The sequence below is a fragment of the Condylostylus longicornis genome, unplaced genomic scaffold (assembly GCF_029603195.1).
Source record: "Condylostylus longicornis isolate FDR11 unplaced genomic scaffold, ASM2960319v2 ptg000037l, whole genome shotgun sequence".
NCBI lineage: Eukaryota > Metazoa > Arthropoda > Insecta > Diptera > Dolichopodidae > Condylostylus > Condylostylus longicornis.
In genome coordinates this window covers 1127097-1138823 of record NW_026578006.1, presented here as the reverse complement: position 1 = coordinate 1138823, position 11727 = coordinate 1127097, and the positions used below count along the sequence as shown (strand labels likewise).

Below are 11727 nucleotides of genomic sequence, written 5' to 3'. Positions count from 1 at the left end.
ATTGTGTAAAATATAAAAAAATTTTGATATAAGAAAATTAATTTTGTAAGTATACATTATATACATATTACCCACAAAAAACTAAATTTATTTACACATATAATATATTATATTTACATATATGTTATATATTCTATATTGTATAAACGTACGTATACACACGTACTATTGTAGTTAATTAAAAAAATTAGTAGAATGTAGTATTTTGCACCATCTAGTAACTATAATTTATTTTTTGTATGCACCTTAAAACTAAGGGAATCGCCTTTACAATTTGAAGCAAGTATTCAAAATGGTAACTAAACTAGAGAAATAAAATGAATATAACTGAATTAAAAAAGAAATGGCAATCAAATATTGTTATTTAAAAGGTGAAAAAATATTTCCGTTTACACAAAATTAGCATTATTGTTCGCATTGTGCGATAATATTATTGCAATGTTTTATTTTTGGCTTGTTATTTAAATTTATGTCGCAATGAAATATAGAAACTTTCAAATGTTAACTTTGTAACTATAAAATTTTTAGGTCCATATATAATTAAGTATAATTACATCTTTAACATTTGCAACTTTCTAATCGTTTTCCTTAATCAAAAAATTTAAAATATTTCAATAAACATTCCATTCAATAGATATAAGCAAAATTATTTATAAACTTGCATAAATTATAAATGTTCATAAAAAGAAGAAAATATGTTAGTTAAAAAGAACTGCTTTCATTATTTTTAATTTATCATTTGCTCAATATTATAGTAAAACTAAGAAAAGGGGCTTTTATAATTATAATTTTAATAAAAAAAATAATACATATATGAAATTTAATGTGAAATATATCTACCATTTAGTTTTTGTTTTAAAAAGCGTTAAAATGTTTACTTTCTTAATATTCTAATGTGAAATATAAAAATGTATAATTTGTCACTAATATATTATAAAATATATTTAATTTTTTCATAATTAAAATATAATTCATGCATAAACTTTATATCCAAATATAAAATTAAATTATACTTAGTTCTTGAATTTTTTTTTTAAATTTAATTTATATACCTACTTATTATTGCAAAAAAAAAATTTTTTTAATATAATGCATTTTGTTATTTTTTTTAATAACTTTGGGTAGCAATGCGAAATTGTTGTATTTAAAAATAAAGTTGTAATAAAAAAAAATATTTAAATTCCTTTTTCATTTTAAAACAAGGCTTATTGAGTACACATATTTTAACATTTACCAAGTTTTTGTACATACCACGCAAGTATATATATTCCCAATTCCATTCGAAAGTTTCACGAATTACGGCAAATATGTCATAGGCAGCATTACCATATTGATTTTACAGAAAATATGGAAAATTTCGTTAAAAAATCTGATAAATCTGGCAACATAAAAAATTTATTTTTCTCGCATTTGCAGAAATGGAACGCTTTCATTGTTTGGTGTTACGCTACCTCTCCATTTCTGCAAATGCGAAAATCGAATTACATAGTAAAAGTCACTGATGTTTTGTTTACAGAAATTTATCAAGCAGAGAAAATATTTACTTTGTTTGAAATTTTTAACAAAGCATGGTTATAATAAAAGTAATAAAATAAATTAATAATACACTAAACACAATGGGGCCGCACTTCAAAATTGCAAAAATGTTAGCTTTAATGCTTTGTAAAATGCAATATGGCTGATGCAAAAACATACAATATCATACAATAAAAAACTGCAAAAATAGAAAAAAAACTAATTTTAAAGTTGTAGTTTCATTGTGTGCGATTCCATTCAATAACCCGAAAGCTATATTTTTTTCTAGTTGTCAAATTTTGCAGTTCGAAGGGTTATCTCATTGTGTTTAGGAGATTAAGTGTTGCTCCATTGTGCTCAGGGAATTGAACAGACCTATTATTTTGATAGCGTGAAATTTATTCAAAAATTTCACTCAAAACTATTATTACTCATTTTTTAATTGTTGAGTGGTAATTGATTTATTGAGTAAAAATCACGCTTTCAAAACAATGGAAATTTGTTGGAAATTTTTTTAATAAAGCAAGCAAAAGCATTACTTTACTTGTTGCTTTCTAAAAATCACAATTCAAATTCAAATTTCGCGTTATGTCCTTCAAAGATTTCAACTTCAAAATAATTTCGAAAATAAAGATTTTCAAATTTTATGACAAAATATGTAAAAAATTGCAATTTATACCTAGAACAATTTTATAAATTTTTGACGCTGAGTCGATAGAAAAAAGAACTCAATTTCTCTATAATTTTTTTAGAAAATTTTGTAGGACATAAATTTTTATTGTTTATGAGTTTGTTTATCTAACCTAAGTCGGCTGATCAGTGATCGCAGTAATAGCAACAACAATTTTGACATCAGAATTTTAACAGTAGATGACGTTTTGTTGTTTTAATAAAATAATCGTAGATCTAGATAGTAAAAGTAATTAGAAGAATTACAGAAAATTCTTCAAAAAATTTCAGAAAATTCTTTAAAAAATTTCAAAGACATTTTTAAACTTTATCGAGGGCGCATTTAACATCCTTTTTAAAAATTAAATTTACAACATTCACTTGAATTAATCGTGAAGACTGCACGATTAGCACAGTTTTGCCGAGATTTAAATCCATGGACAAGTTAAGATCTGTTTTAAGTGGGCGGGAGAGCACACCGGAAGAAGTATCTAATATTATCAATTTCATTAAAAAAATTTAAAACAAAACAATCATTTCAGGAGAGTAATATTATTACTCAAATAAATAATGCATCAACTTTAAGCTGGTCAACACGTATTAAAGGATTTTGTATACTTTTTGTGCTTGGAATATTTCTTTCATTTTTGGGTATGATCATAATTGAATGATAATAAAATGTGAAAATTTTTGTCAACTTATTACAATGAACACAAATTTGTGAAAAATAATGTTTGCTCTAATATCTGAAAAATTTTTAGGCTCTTTATCTTTATTTTTAAAATCGGGATTCGTTACTTTTGGTGTAAGACCTCAGTGATACCTATTTATATTCATTTATAATTTCCAATATTTTTCTCATTGAAGGTATTTTATACTTTGGGGAACATTACGAGCTTATTGAGCACTTGTTTTCTGATGGGGCCCGTTAAACAATTTAAAAAAATGCTCGCCCCAACTAGATTAATAGCTACAATTGTGGTTTTTGTTATGATTGTGCTAACATTGATTGCTGCGATAGTCATTCAAAAAAATGGATTAGTGTTGTTATTTATTATCATTCAGTTTTTGGCAATGACATGGTAAATTAAGTAAAAATAAGTTTTTAATAAGTCTTATATAAATTTTCAATAAAAATTTTAGGTATTCTTTATCATACATACCTTACGCACGTGATGCTGTAATTAAAACTTTTGAAACTTGCATTGCATAAAAATGAAGCATTTCAAAAATAAATTAATAAAGTTGCCTTAATATCATTCATATTTTTATTAATAGAGAACAAAAACAAATTCAATCTTGAATTTAAGGAAAAACAATTGCTCTGCTGATATTTTAATAATTATACTTACATATAAGCTATTGACTATTAAGTGAAAAATATTTATCATTTTAAGATTATTTCAAAAATTTATCGTTAAAGAACATATCCATTTTTATAATAAAATTGTATTATTGTTAACAGAATAAGTAAAATACAAATTTTGAGATATTTTTTTTTTGAAAATATTTGTACATAATTATATTATAAAAGATATTTAAATATATGTATAAATTGAAAATATAAAAGTCCGATTTTAAATTCTACATTATGAATGTGTTATATCACCGCAATAAAACATAAATGTACTTATCTGATAAGTAATTACAAATTATAATTTAATCTATAATTAAATTTCTTTGTTACCTTTTTTTGTCATGATTAAAGGTGAATTATCCGCTTTGTTGGCATATCAAGCTAATATTCTAAAAGCTAATATTCTAAAAAAACAAGAAAATGTTAAACATGTACATACATATGTACATATATTTTAATATTTTGTTTTTTTAATAATAAAATATTATTTTTAAATAAAACAAAATATTTCTACTTGACAATTAAAACTTTATTTGAATAATTATAAAGTAAATTTCACTCTATTTAAAGTGTTAATCTTAGAATAAAATTAAATGGTTCTTCTAATCATTTTAAATACTAATATTTAGATACCTTATTGATATCATAAAAAAACCAATAAATTTCATACGCTTAACCTTATCTACTTGTCAATTAATAAGTTTTGAAAAAATACAATATTATTAAATAATACGAAAAATATAAATGTTGAATTATTTAATTGTTAAAACTTTTGAATCACCAAAAGAAATTTATTATTCTAATTGAGATACTGAAGAAAATAATTTTTTTTTTTACAATTTTCATAATACGAAACATTACTGTTATTATGTTTAGAATATTTTACAATTAACATTTAATATTTCATTGCAATATTTATGATTTATTTTTCTCTATCAAATAAATTTTAGCATAAAGACAAGTAAAATATATAATTATTCTATAACTAAATCCGTTTTAATACCTTTTAACATAATCATAATTAAATTTTCTAATAAATACATAATATAAATTTATCTGGGATTACCGAAAAGAGATTAAGTCCAGAATTATTTATTATTTTTTCTAATTTTCATTGGAAAAATTTAAAATTGCTATATGTATTCATTTCACTGATCTGGACCTATTGTCAATTAAAATACATAATATTATTTTATGTCGAGCTTAATATTATATTTATTTTATTAAATTTAATATATATAGATTTTCTTTTTCCTCATTATAAGTTTTTAAAATATAATTTAAATTTGTAGAAGTGATACATATGTATTATCTAAAATTTATAAATATAATTAAGTAATTTTTTTAGTAAAAGATGCAGTTGACAAATTAGTTCTCACAAGTAGTTAAAATTCTACCCCAATCTGTTAAGTGCATCTTTTTAAATTGTTGATGTTTGCAAATATATTTTGATATATATTTTGATTTTTCTTTTGTAAGAGTTTATAAATTAAAATGAATTGTTTAGTGTGAAAATACACACATTCGTATATGTGATGTGCAAGTAACTTCCATCAAATTCACCTTTTTTATTTTTAAGTTTGATTCTGTTCTGAATTGTCTGGACGATTAGTCCAGACTATACTGCGTTGAATTATGTTAATAAAGCAAATTTTATTTTGTGTTGTGTTTAAGGCATTAAAAATTATAAATTAAGGCATTAAAAATTACAAATAATGTAATTGACTTTCTACAAGAAATTTCAAATGTTATTAAAAATTATTTTATTTACATTACATGAAAGGAATAATTTTAAGACAAACCGTATGGTATTTGCAAACACCAACAAGGGCTAATTTTCTGTTGCACAATTTCTATTGATATTAAAAAAAAACATTATTTTTAACTACAATTCTTTCCGAATATCATTGGAAAATTTTTTTAATGCCATTTACAAAATCGATTTTCATAAATAGCATTGAAATATTAAAATTATAAAAGCTTTTGCATATTATGGAACAAAAGACTCCTAGAAGACAATAACGTGTAATTAATTCTTAAAAATAAACATATTTGTGTTACATTTTTATGTCATTTAATATTGTTTTGAAATGTACATATGAATTACTCTTAAACTAAAAAAGAAATTTAAAGTTATCAATGATATTCTTCGATTTGAAACCTAATAATTAAATAAATTTATATTAATTAATACCTTAAATAACGAAAATAATTTATATAAAACTAAAAATGCAACAGAATTTCACCAGCATCGCGTATATTTTAAGGTGCAAATTCTCACATCGCAGCTCTCACCTGCCTTTACACCTGAAAATGTACTCCAAAAGTGTATCTCACATATATATGTTCGAATTTATGTAATAATATTATATAGAATTTATTTTTTTTGTAAAAATTATTTGATACTTTTATGTTTTGAGTAATTATTTTTTAAATTTTAAATGTGTAATTATTTTCTGATTCACCCAAAAACACGTTTTAACAATACCCAATTGAGTACGTTTATTAAATTTGCATTAAATTAATTATATTAAGTGAAAAATAAAAAATTAGAAGAACAAGAGATATGAACGATTTTTTTTCGTTTCCTCAATGTTTTTTCCTTTGATTAGTACGAATCTTCTTCCTTTGAGAAATCTGACGAGATGTTCGAATCGTATAGTGCACTGAAAATTTATTTTATATTATTAATTTTTACTTTTGTTTTTTTAAATGTTAAATAATTTAAAATATCTCAAAATTATTTTAAAAAGTTATATAAATTTTTGGGTAAATATATGGATGAATAATAAAAACAATAGGAGCTAAATATAAGTATATAAATATGTATTATGTAGATATAATAATAGCATATACACCATGTTATTCAAAAACAAAAATTGAAAAAATGTCATTAAACTTTTTTTCTTTGTTTATTTTTATTTAAAGTAAAATAATATAATATATAGACATTCCATATTATGTACCACATATTATATTATTACATGTGTGATTTGTTAAAATTTATAAATAAATTTACATAGGATGTGTAGCAAAATTATTTTTAAATTTAAGTTGTTTTTTTAAATTTCACTAATTCGTAAATATTTTTTAAGCAGTATTAAAATTTATATATGGTATATTAGAAAACTTATTTGAAATCAAATGATCATTTAGTTCTGATGAATTATTTGCATACATACATACATATTTATATACTAATTTTTACCTATAAAAGGGAGTTCCTCAATTACTTACTTAATTGCACGACATGTGAAGAATACGATTCTCTTCAATTTTTTATTATAAAAGAAATAATTGAATGACCATAAGCATCCTGGTTCACCATATGGATCAGAGCTTAGATCAGCATTGTAACTATAAATGTCACATTCATTTAAATTTATCTCATCATCCACAGCTGACCACAAGGCTTGTCTCAGACCCTGATATTGTTCACCAGCTAGGGCCGATAAATTTGAGTGAACGTTATTCATAACCCATGTTAGAGAAGGCTCCTTGCTAAATTCATGCGACTAGAACGGAAAATTAAGCAAAAATTAAATATTAATAAAATAAAAGTTGTATTTATTTTTTTTTTGTAGGAAAAGGCATACATCGCAAAATAACCTTCAAATTTCACATTAGCAATTGTGAAGGACATTGGGCAAAAAAAAAACATAATAATAACATACATATATAATGTACATAAACTAAAATTCATATAACTTTCTAATATATTTATATATATAAATAAGTAAATGTATATAAAAGTGTGTATGCAAAAATATGTATTTGTTGGTTGTTTACTAATAATACGAGTATTATGTCTTCGTTAAATTTTTGTTTTTAAGAACGCTAAAAATAGTACAGAATATTTTTGAATAGGAAGGTACATAAAACATAAAAGATATAAAATTTTAAAACGTAATTTATAATGCATCTTTAAAAAAAAATTAAAGACATAATTTTACAACAAATTAAGAATTTAAACCCACCTTTGCATCAGAAAAATCATAATCTGGTTCAAAAGCTGCATTCAGTGTAGCGATTAAGTAAAATAATGTTTTACGCGATATGGTGTCGCACAAAATGACGCCTTCATCAGATTGACTGCCTCGGTTACTGCCAAATGATGGTGACAAATCCATTACAGTTTGTGGTGGAGATAAGGCTTGTAAGTCATGAGGACCATAGCCGTGAGTTTCTGAAGTAAAACGCTTATATAATGCTTTATCGGCTGCAACCATCTTACATGAATAACTTTCAATGCGCCCTAAAATAGTCGAATCGCCAGTTTTAATTGAGAGAGCGTTATTTATTGCTTCAAAACGAGAGCTTTCTAACAATTTCATATTGGTACTCTTGAATCTTTCTTGTTTTTATTAGAAATAATACGAAATTTTATAAGGGATTTATATATGTAAATCTCAGGAAGAAAATATGTATGTGTGTAAGAATTCTTATTTTTGATAAATGTTAACTATAGGTGAATCCTAAATTTGAATTTTAAATTCAAGTGATCAAATATATTCTATTTTATGTATATTTACTTATATTTTAATGAAAAATTATTTTATTATATTCTTAGTAAAATTGATTTTTAAAATACAAGTGAAATATATCAAATGGATACTTTGATTTTTGTCAATATAATTTAATATTCATAAACTCTTTATTTAAATATTTATATTGTATATTTACTGGTGCTTTAATATTTAGAAATTTTCCTTCGAACAGCATATATATATCATCAAACTTTTGTTGAACGATGCTTCTTATGTTTTATTAAAATTTCACCTAATTGAAATGTTTTTTGCTTATTATTTAATTCTTTATATAATTTGGAATGACTCGTAGTTAATTTTTTTAAAATAGCTTTGATTTTTTATAATTTTATTGTGATATAAATATCTGAGATAATATACTTTGCTCCAAATGTATATAGAAGAATATAAATATTCCACAAAAAACAATTTAATTGCTTATGCACAAGCAATTTCTGCAGCAGGTCTGATTTATCAATTGTAGGTGATGTCTTCCAATATTGGCTAATTTTATCGTTGAAACTGATCTAAACATTGTAGAGGGATGTATCGCAATTCTCTTTTTAACAGCGGCTCGAATAACTTGATTTTTATTTATTTTTGGAACAATTGAGCACATTACACTTTTCATGAAAATACTAGGTTTTAAACTGTTGCTTCTCTCTTTTGCTTTTCTTTTCTTTTCAATTGTTTTCTTTGTTTGCTATAATATTTTAATTAAAACAAGTTTCTTTTTTTTTTGCTTTTGAAAATAAAAAAATTAAATGTTTGTAAACACTTTTTTACATTTAAGTAACAAGTTTTTATATATTCTTATGACTGTGTTTTCTACTGAACACCAACACACAACACTTTTCTAGTTTTTATATATATATATTCCTATATATATATATGTTTATATTTATATGTATGTATATATGTGCTAGGATTTATATACCTTTTTTAAATTAAGCTATAAATGTTCAAGATAATCTAAATATTCACTCATATTTGCGGCTATTAAATAACTTTTTAAATAAAAACAATATTTGGGATATTATATTTGGCTTAATTTGCGAAATATTAAAAATTTTGTAGGGTGCAACAACGAAGCCCCAGTAACTTTAAAACCAAGAACAATGACAAAAAAAAAGGTCAAATTTTTTTTTTTTTTTATTCAAATTCCAAAGATCTGGATTATATTTTACAATATTAATTTTTAATTTTTGCTATTTCTGAACTTTTAAATAAAAATATTAAAACTTTTGGAACAATAATTTTTCGATAAAATTTTTTTCAATCTATTTATATGATGGATCACAATCTAAATCAATTGCTAATAAACAAAATGCTGCCATTGGCAAATTATCAATTCTTTATTTATGCAATCACGGCACATAGTTAGGGTTGCCGTATTGTAGATTCGTAGCAAAAAATTAAATGCAAGATTCCCAATTGTCAAAAATATTTATTTGAAACTGTATAGTGTTTTGACAAATGGTAATTTAAGAAAAATTACCTCTCAGAAAAATAACATTGGTGTCTTTTGGCTCGACATATTTATTTCTAGTTTTTTCGAAAAAAAATTAAGATGAATTTTCCATGATTTTGTTTTCCAAATACAATTGCCGAATTTTTAGTCAATCAAATATTATCTGCAGACTGCATGGAAAATATTCCAATTCTTAATGTATTTTTAATTTTCTTTAACAGAAAAAAATATTCCGGTTAGACACAATGAACTGAGTTGTTCAAGTCTGAAATAAAAAATACATGCGTATACATATATTTTGCGAACTGACATTCTCTTTTAGAGACATCGCATGTTTAAAATATATTGTAAATATACTGTATGTCAAACTTCATAATGAAATATGAAAGTGACATACAAGAATGAATTTTGATAGGAATAGGAAATCTGGAAATCAAACATACCTATCTGATCGTACATCATTGGACATCAAAAGAATATAAACATTGGTTCTAAAAATTTTGATTTTCTTAAAACAGATAAGAATAAAAAACATACATAAATTGCTTTCTAAATTAATTTAGGTACTTATATACATATTTAAGCATGGAAAGTGAATTATGCCAAATGTAAGTGATTTTTCATTTGAGATAATAGATACATTTGATATAAAATACATATATGTACATATGTATAAAATAAATTTCAGTTGCCAGACCAATAAATTCAAATACTCATGTCCAAAATGTAATATTTCTTACTGTTCTGTTAAATGCTATCAAGATGAAAAGCATCTTATTTGTTCTGAGAATTTTTATAAGCAGTGTGTAGAAGAGGAAATAAGTAATCAAATATCTACTAAAAACACAAAAGAAATACACAAAATGCTTGAAATTTTGCAAAGAGTATCCAACGAACACGAAAATAGGGATTGTGTCTTTGAAGAAGAAGAAAGTCTCGATGAACTTGATTCAGATGATGAAGAAGAAGGTATATCAATAAGACCAATGAACAAAAAAGTTTTTTAAACACTTAGTAATCCAAATTTATTTTCACATAAAATTTCAGAAGAAAGTTTATTGAAGCGAATTGAAAACATTAATATAAATGATGCTGATATTCTTTGGAATTCTTTAACAAAACAAGAAAAACTAAAATTTGAAAATTTAATAGAAAACGGTGAAATAAGCAAAGTTGTTCCACCGTTTCATCCATGGTGGTCAAAGAAGATTTCTGTAAAAATTGTTAGAGATATTGATTATAAAGAAGAAGAAGATTTAAAAACATTAGATTATCCACCAATTGCAGATAATATAGCAAGTTTTGATAACATTATGAAAAAATCACCAAGTTTATCAATTAGATATAGTTTAAGTAATATTATTGGAGCTTATACTTGCATTGTTAGATATTATGCTGGTGACCATTTATTAAGTTCCTTAGAGGCAGCAAATTATCTATGGAAGTTATCAAGTGTTCTAAGCAAAAAATCGGTTTTCAATAGTAATGAAGAAGCTTTAAAATCTATTATAATCGACGGACAAAATGAAGCTTTGGGAATGGATATAGAAGATTATTCAGTAATCTATAAAGATGTAAATGATATCTTTAATGGACCATTTGAAAGAGAAAATTCTGATATATATAAATTGTCAGCCCTTTCTGATATTCAAAATATATTTATTAAAGCTAAGCATGAAATAAAGAACCAGAAAAAACAAAATAAAAGTGATTTTTCAAAAAAATTTGCTAATGTCCCAATTGATGACGAGTTGAATAAAGAAAATTTAAAGAAAATAATAAAAAAAATAGATTTTTTTTTATCATATGTGAAAAGCCAAGTGCATCTTGAATGTATTTAAGGCATAATTTTTAACTGTAATATTTGTATTATAATAATAAAAATTTTAATAAATTAATAATTTTTATTTGAGCGTTTGTTTTTCAAAATACTATCAGGTTCGTTTCATATTCGTTTTAAAAACTGCGAAATTTTGATATGAGTTTGCATTAGATATTGTTATATTCAATTATGGCTATTTTTATTACTTTCTAATGTATTAATCAAATGCAATCATAATACAATATGTTGTTCAAAACTAGCCAATTATTTTATTTTATTATGAATAAAACCAAAATAATTTTAAATAATATATATGTATGTATATTTATGAACTTTTTATAAGAATCTCAATATATATCATTTTATA

The 11727-nt window shown here is 23.4% G+C and overlaps 3 protein-coding genes across 3 annotated transcripts; 2 read left to right on the top strand and 1 right to left on the bottom strand.

Annotated features, from left to right (window-relative positions):
• The first annotated feature begins 2114 nt into the window (after positions 1-2114).
• LOC129608894 (vesicle transport protein SFT2A) lies at positions 2115-3789 on the top strand. Its single transcript, XM_055520665.1, has 5 exons — positions 2115-2671; positions 2727-2835; positions 2946-2989; positions 3052-3266; positions 3328-3789. Exons 1-5 carry the CDS (start codon positions 2621-2623, stop codon positions 3395-3397), a joined length of 489 nt encoding a protein of 162 aa, XP_055376640.1. The 5' UTR covers positions 2115-2620; the 3' UTR covers positions 3398-3789.
• A 1438-nt stretch (positions 3790-5227) lies between these two features.
• On the bottom strand, positions 5228-9353 carry LOC129608841 (repressor of RNA polymerase III transcription MAF1 homolog). The gene is made up of 3 exons (XM_055520589.1): positions 7519-9353; positions 6779-7056; positions 5228-6207 (listed from the first exon to the last, which is right to left on the bottom strand). The coding sequence occupies exons 1-3, from the start codon at positions 7873-7875 to the stop codon at positions 6150-6152; spliced, it is 693 nt and encodes a 230-aa protein (XP_055376564.1). The 5' UTR covers positions 7876-9353; the 3' UTR covers positions 5228-6149.
• A 613-nt stretch (positions 9354-9966) lies between these two features.
• LOC129608913 (zinc finger HIT domain-containing protein 2) lies at positions 9967-11445 on the top strand. Its single transcript, XM_055520705.1, has 3 exons — positions 9967-10146; positions 10227-10507; positions 10586-11445. Exons 1-3 carry the CDS (start codon positions 10124-10126, stop codon positions 11377-11379), a joined length of 1098 nt encoding a protein of 365 aa, XP_055376680.1. The 5' UTR covers positions 9967-10123; the 3' UTR covers positions 11380-11445.
• The last annotated feature ends 282 nt before the right edge of the window (positions 11446-11727 follow it).

Bases quoted from the DNA above. Each gene is read 5' to 3' on its own strand.
- LOC129608894 (XM_055520665.1), top strand. From the start codon at position 2,621: ATGGACAAGTTAAGATCTGTTTTAAGTGGGCGGGAGAGCACACCGGAA. The intron at 2,672-2,726 runs GTATCTAATATT...CAATCATTTCAG, and splicing joins GGGAGAGCACACCGGAAGAA to GAGAGTAATATTATTACTCA. The intron at 2,836-2,945 runs GTATGATCATAA...AAAAATTTTTAG, and splicing joins AATATTTCTTTCATTTTTGG to GCTCTTTATCTTTATTTTTA.
- LOC129608841 (XM_055520589.1), bottom strand. From the start codon at position 7,875: ATGAAATTGTTAGAAAGCTCTCGTTTTGAAGCAATAAATAACGCTCTC. The intron at 7,057-7,518 runs GTGGGTTTAAAT...TTTCCGTTCTAG, and splicing joins ATGATTTTTCTGATGCAAAG to TCGCATGAATTTAGCAAGGA. The intron at 6,208-6,778 runs GTAAGTAATTGA...ATAAATTTTCAG, and splicing joins TTCACATGTCGTGCAATTAA to TGCACTATACGATTCGAACA.
- LOC129608913 (XM_055520705.1), top strand. From the start codon at position 10,124: ATGGAAAGTGAATTATGCCAAAT. The intron at 10,147-10,226 runs GTAAGTGATTTT...AATAAATTTCAG, and splicing joins GAAAGTGAATTATGCCAAAT to TTGCCAGACCAATAAATTCA. The intron at 10,508-10,585 runs GTATATCAATAA...ATAAAATTTCAG, and splicing joins TTCAGATGATGAAGAAGAAG to AAGAAAGTTTATTGAAGCGA.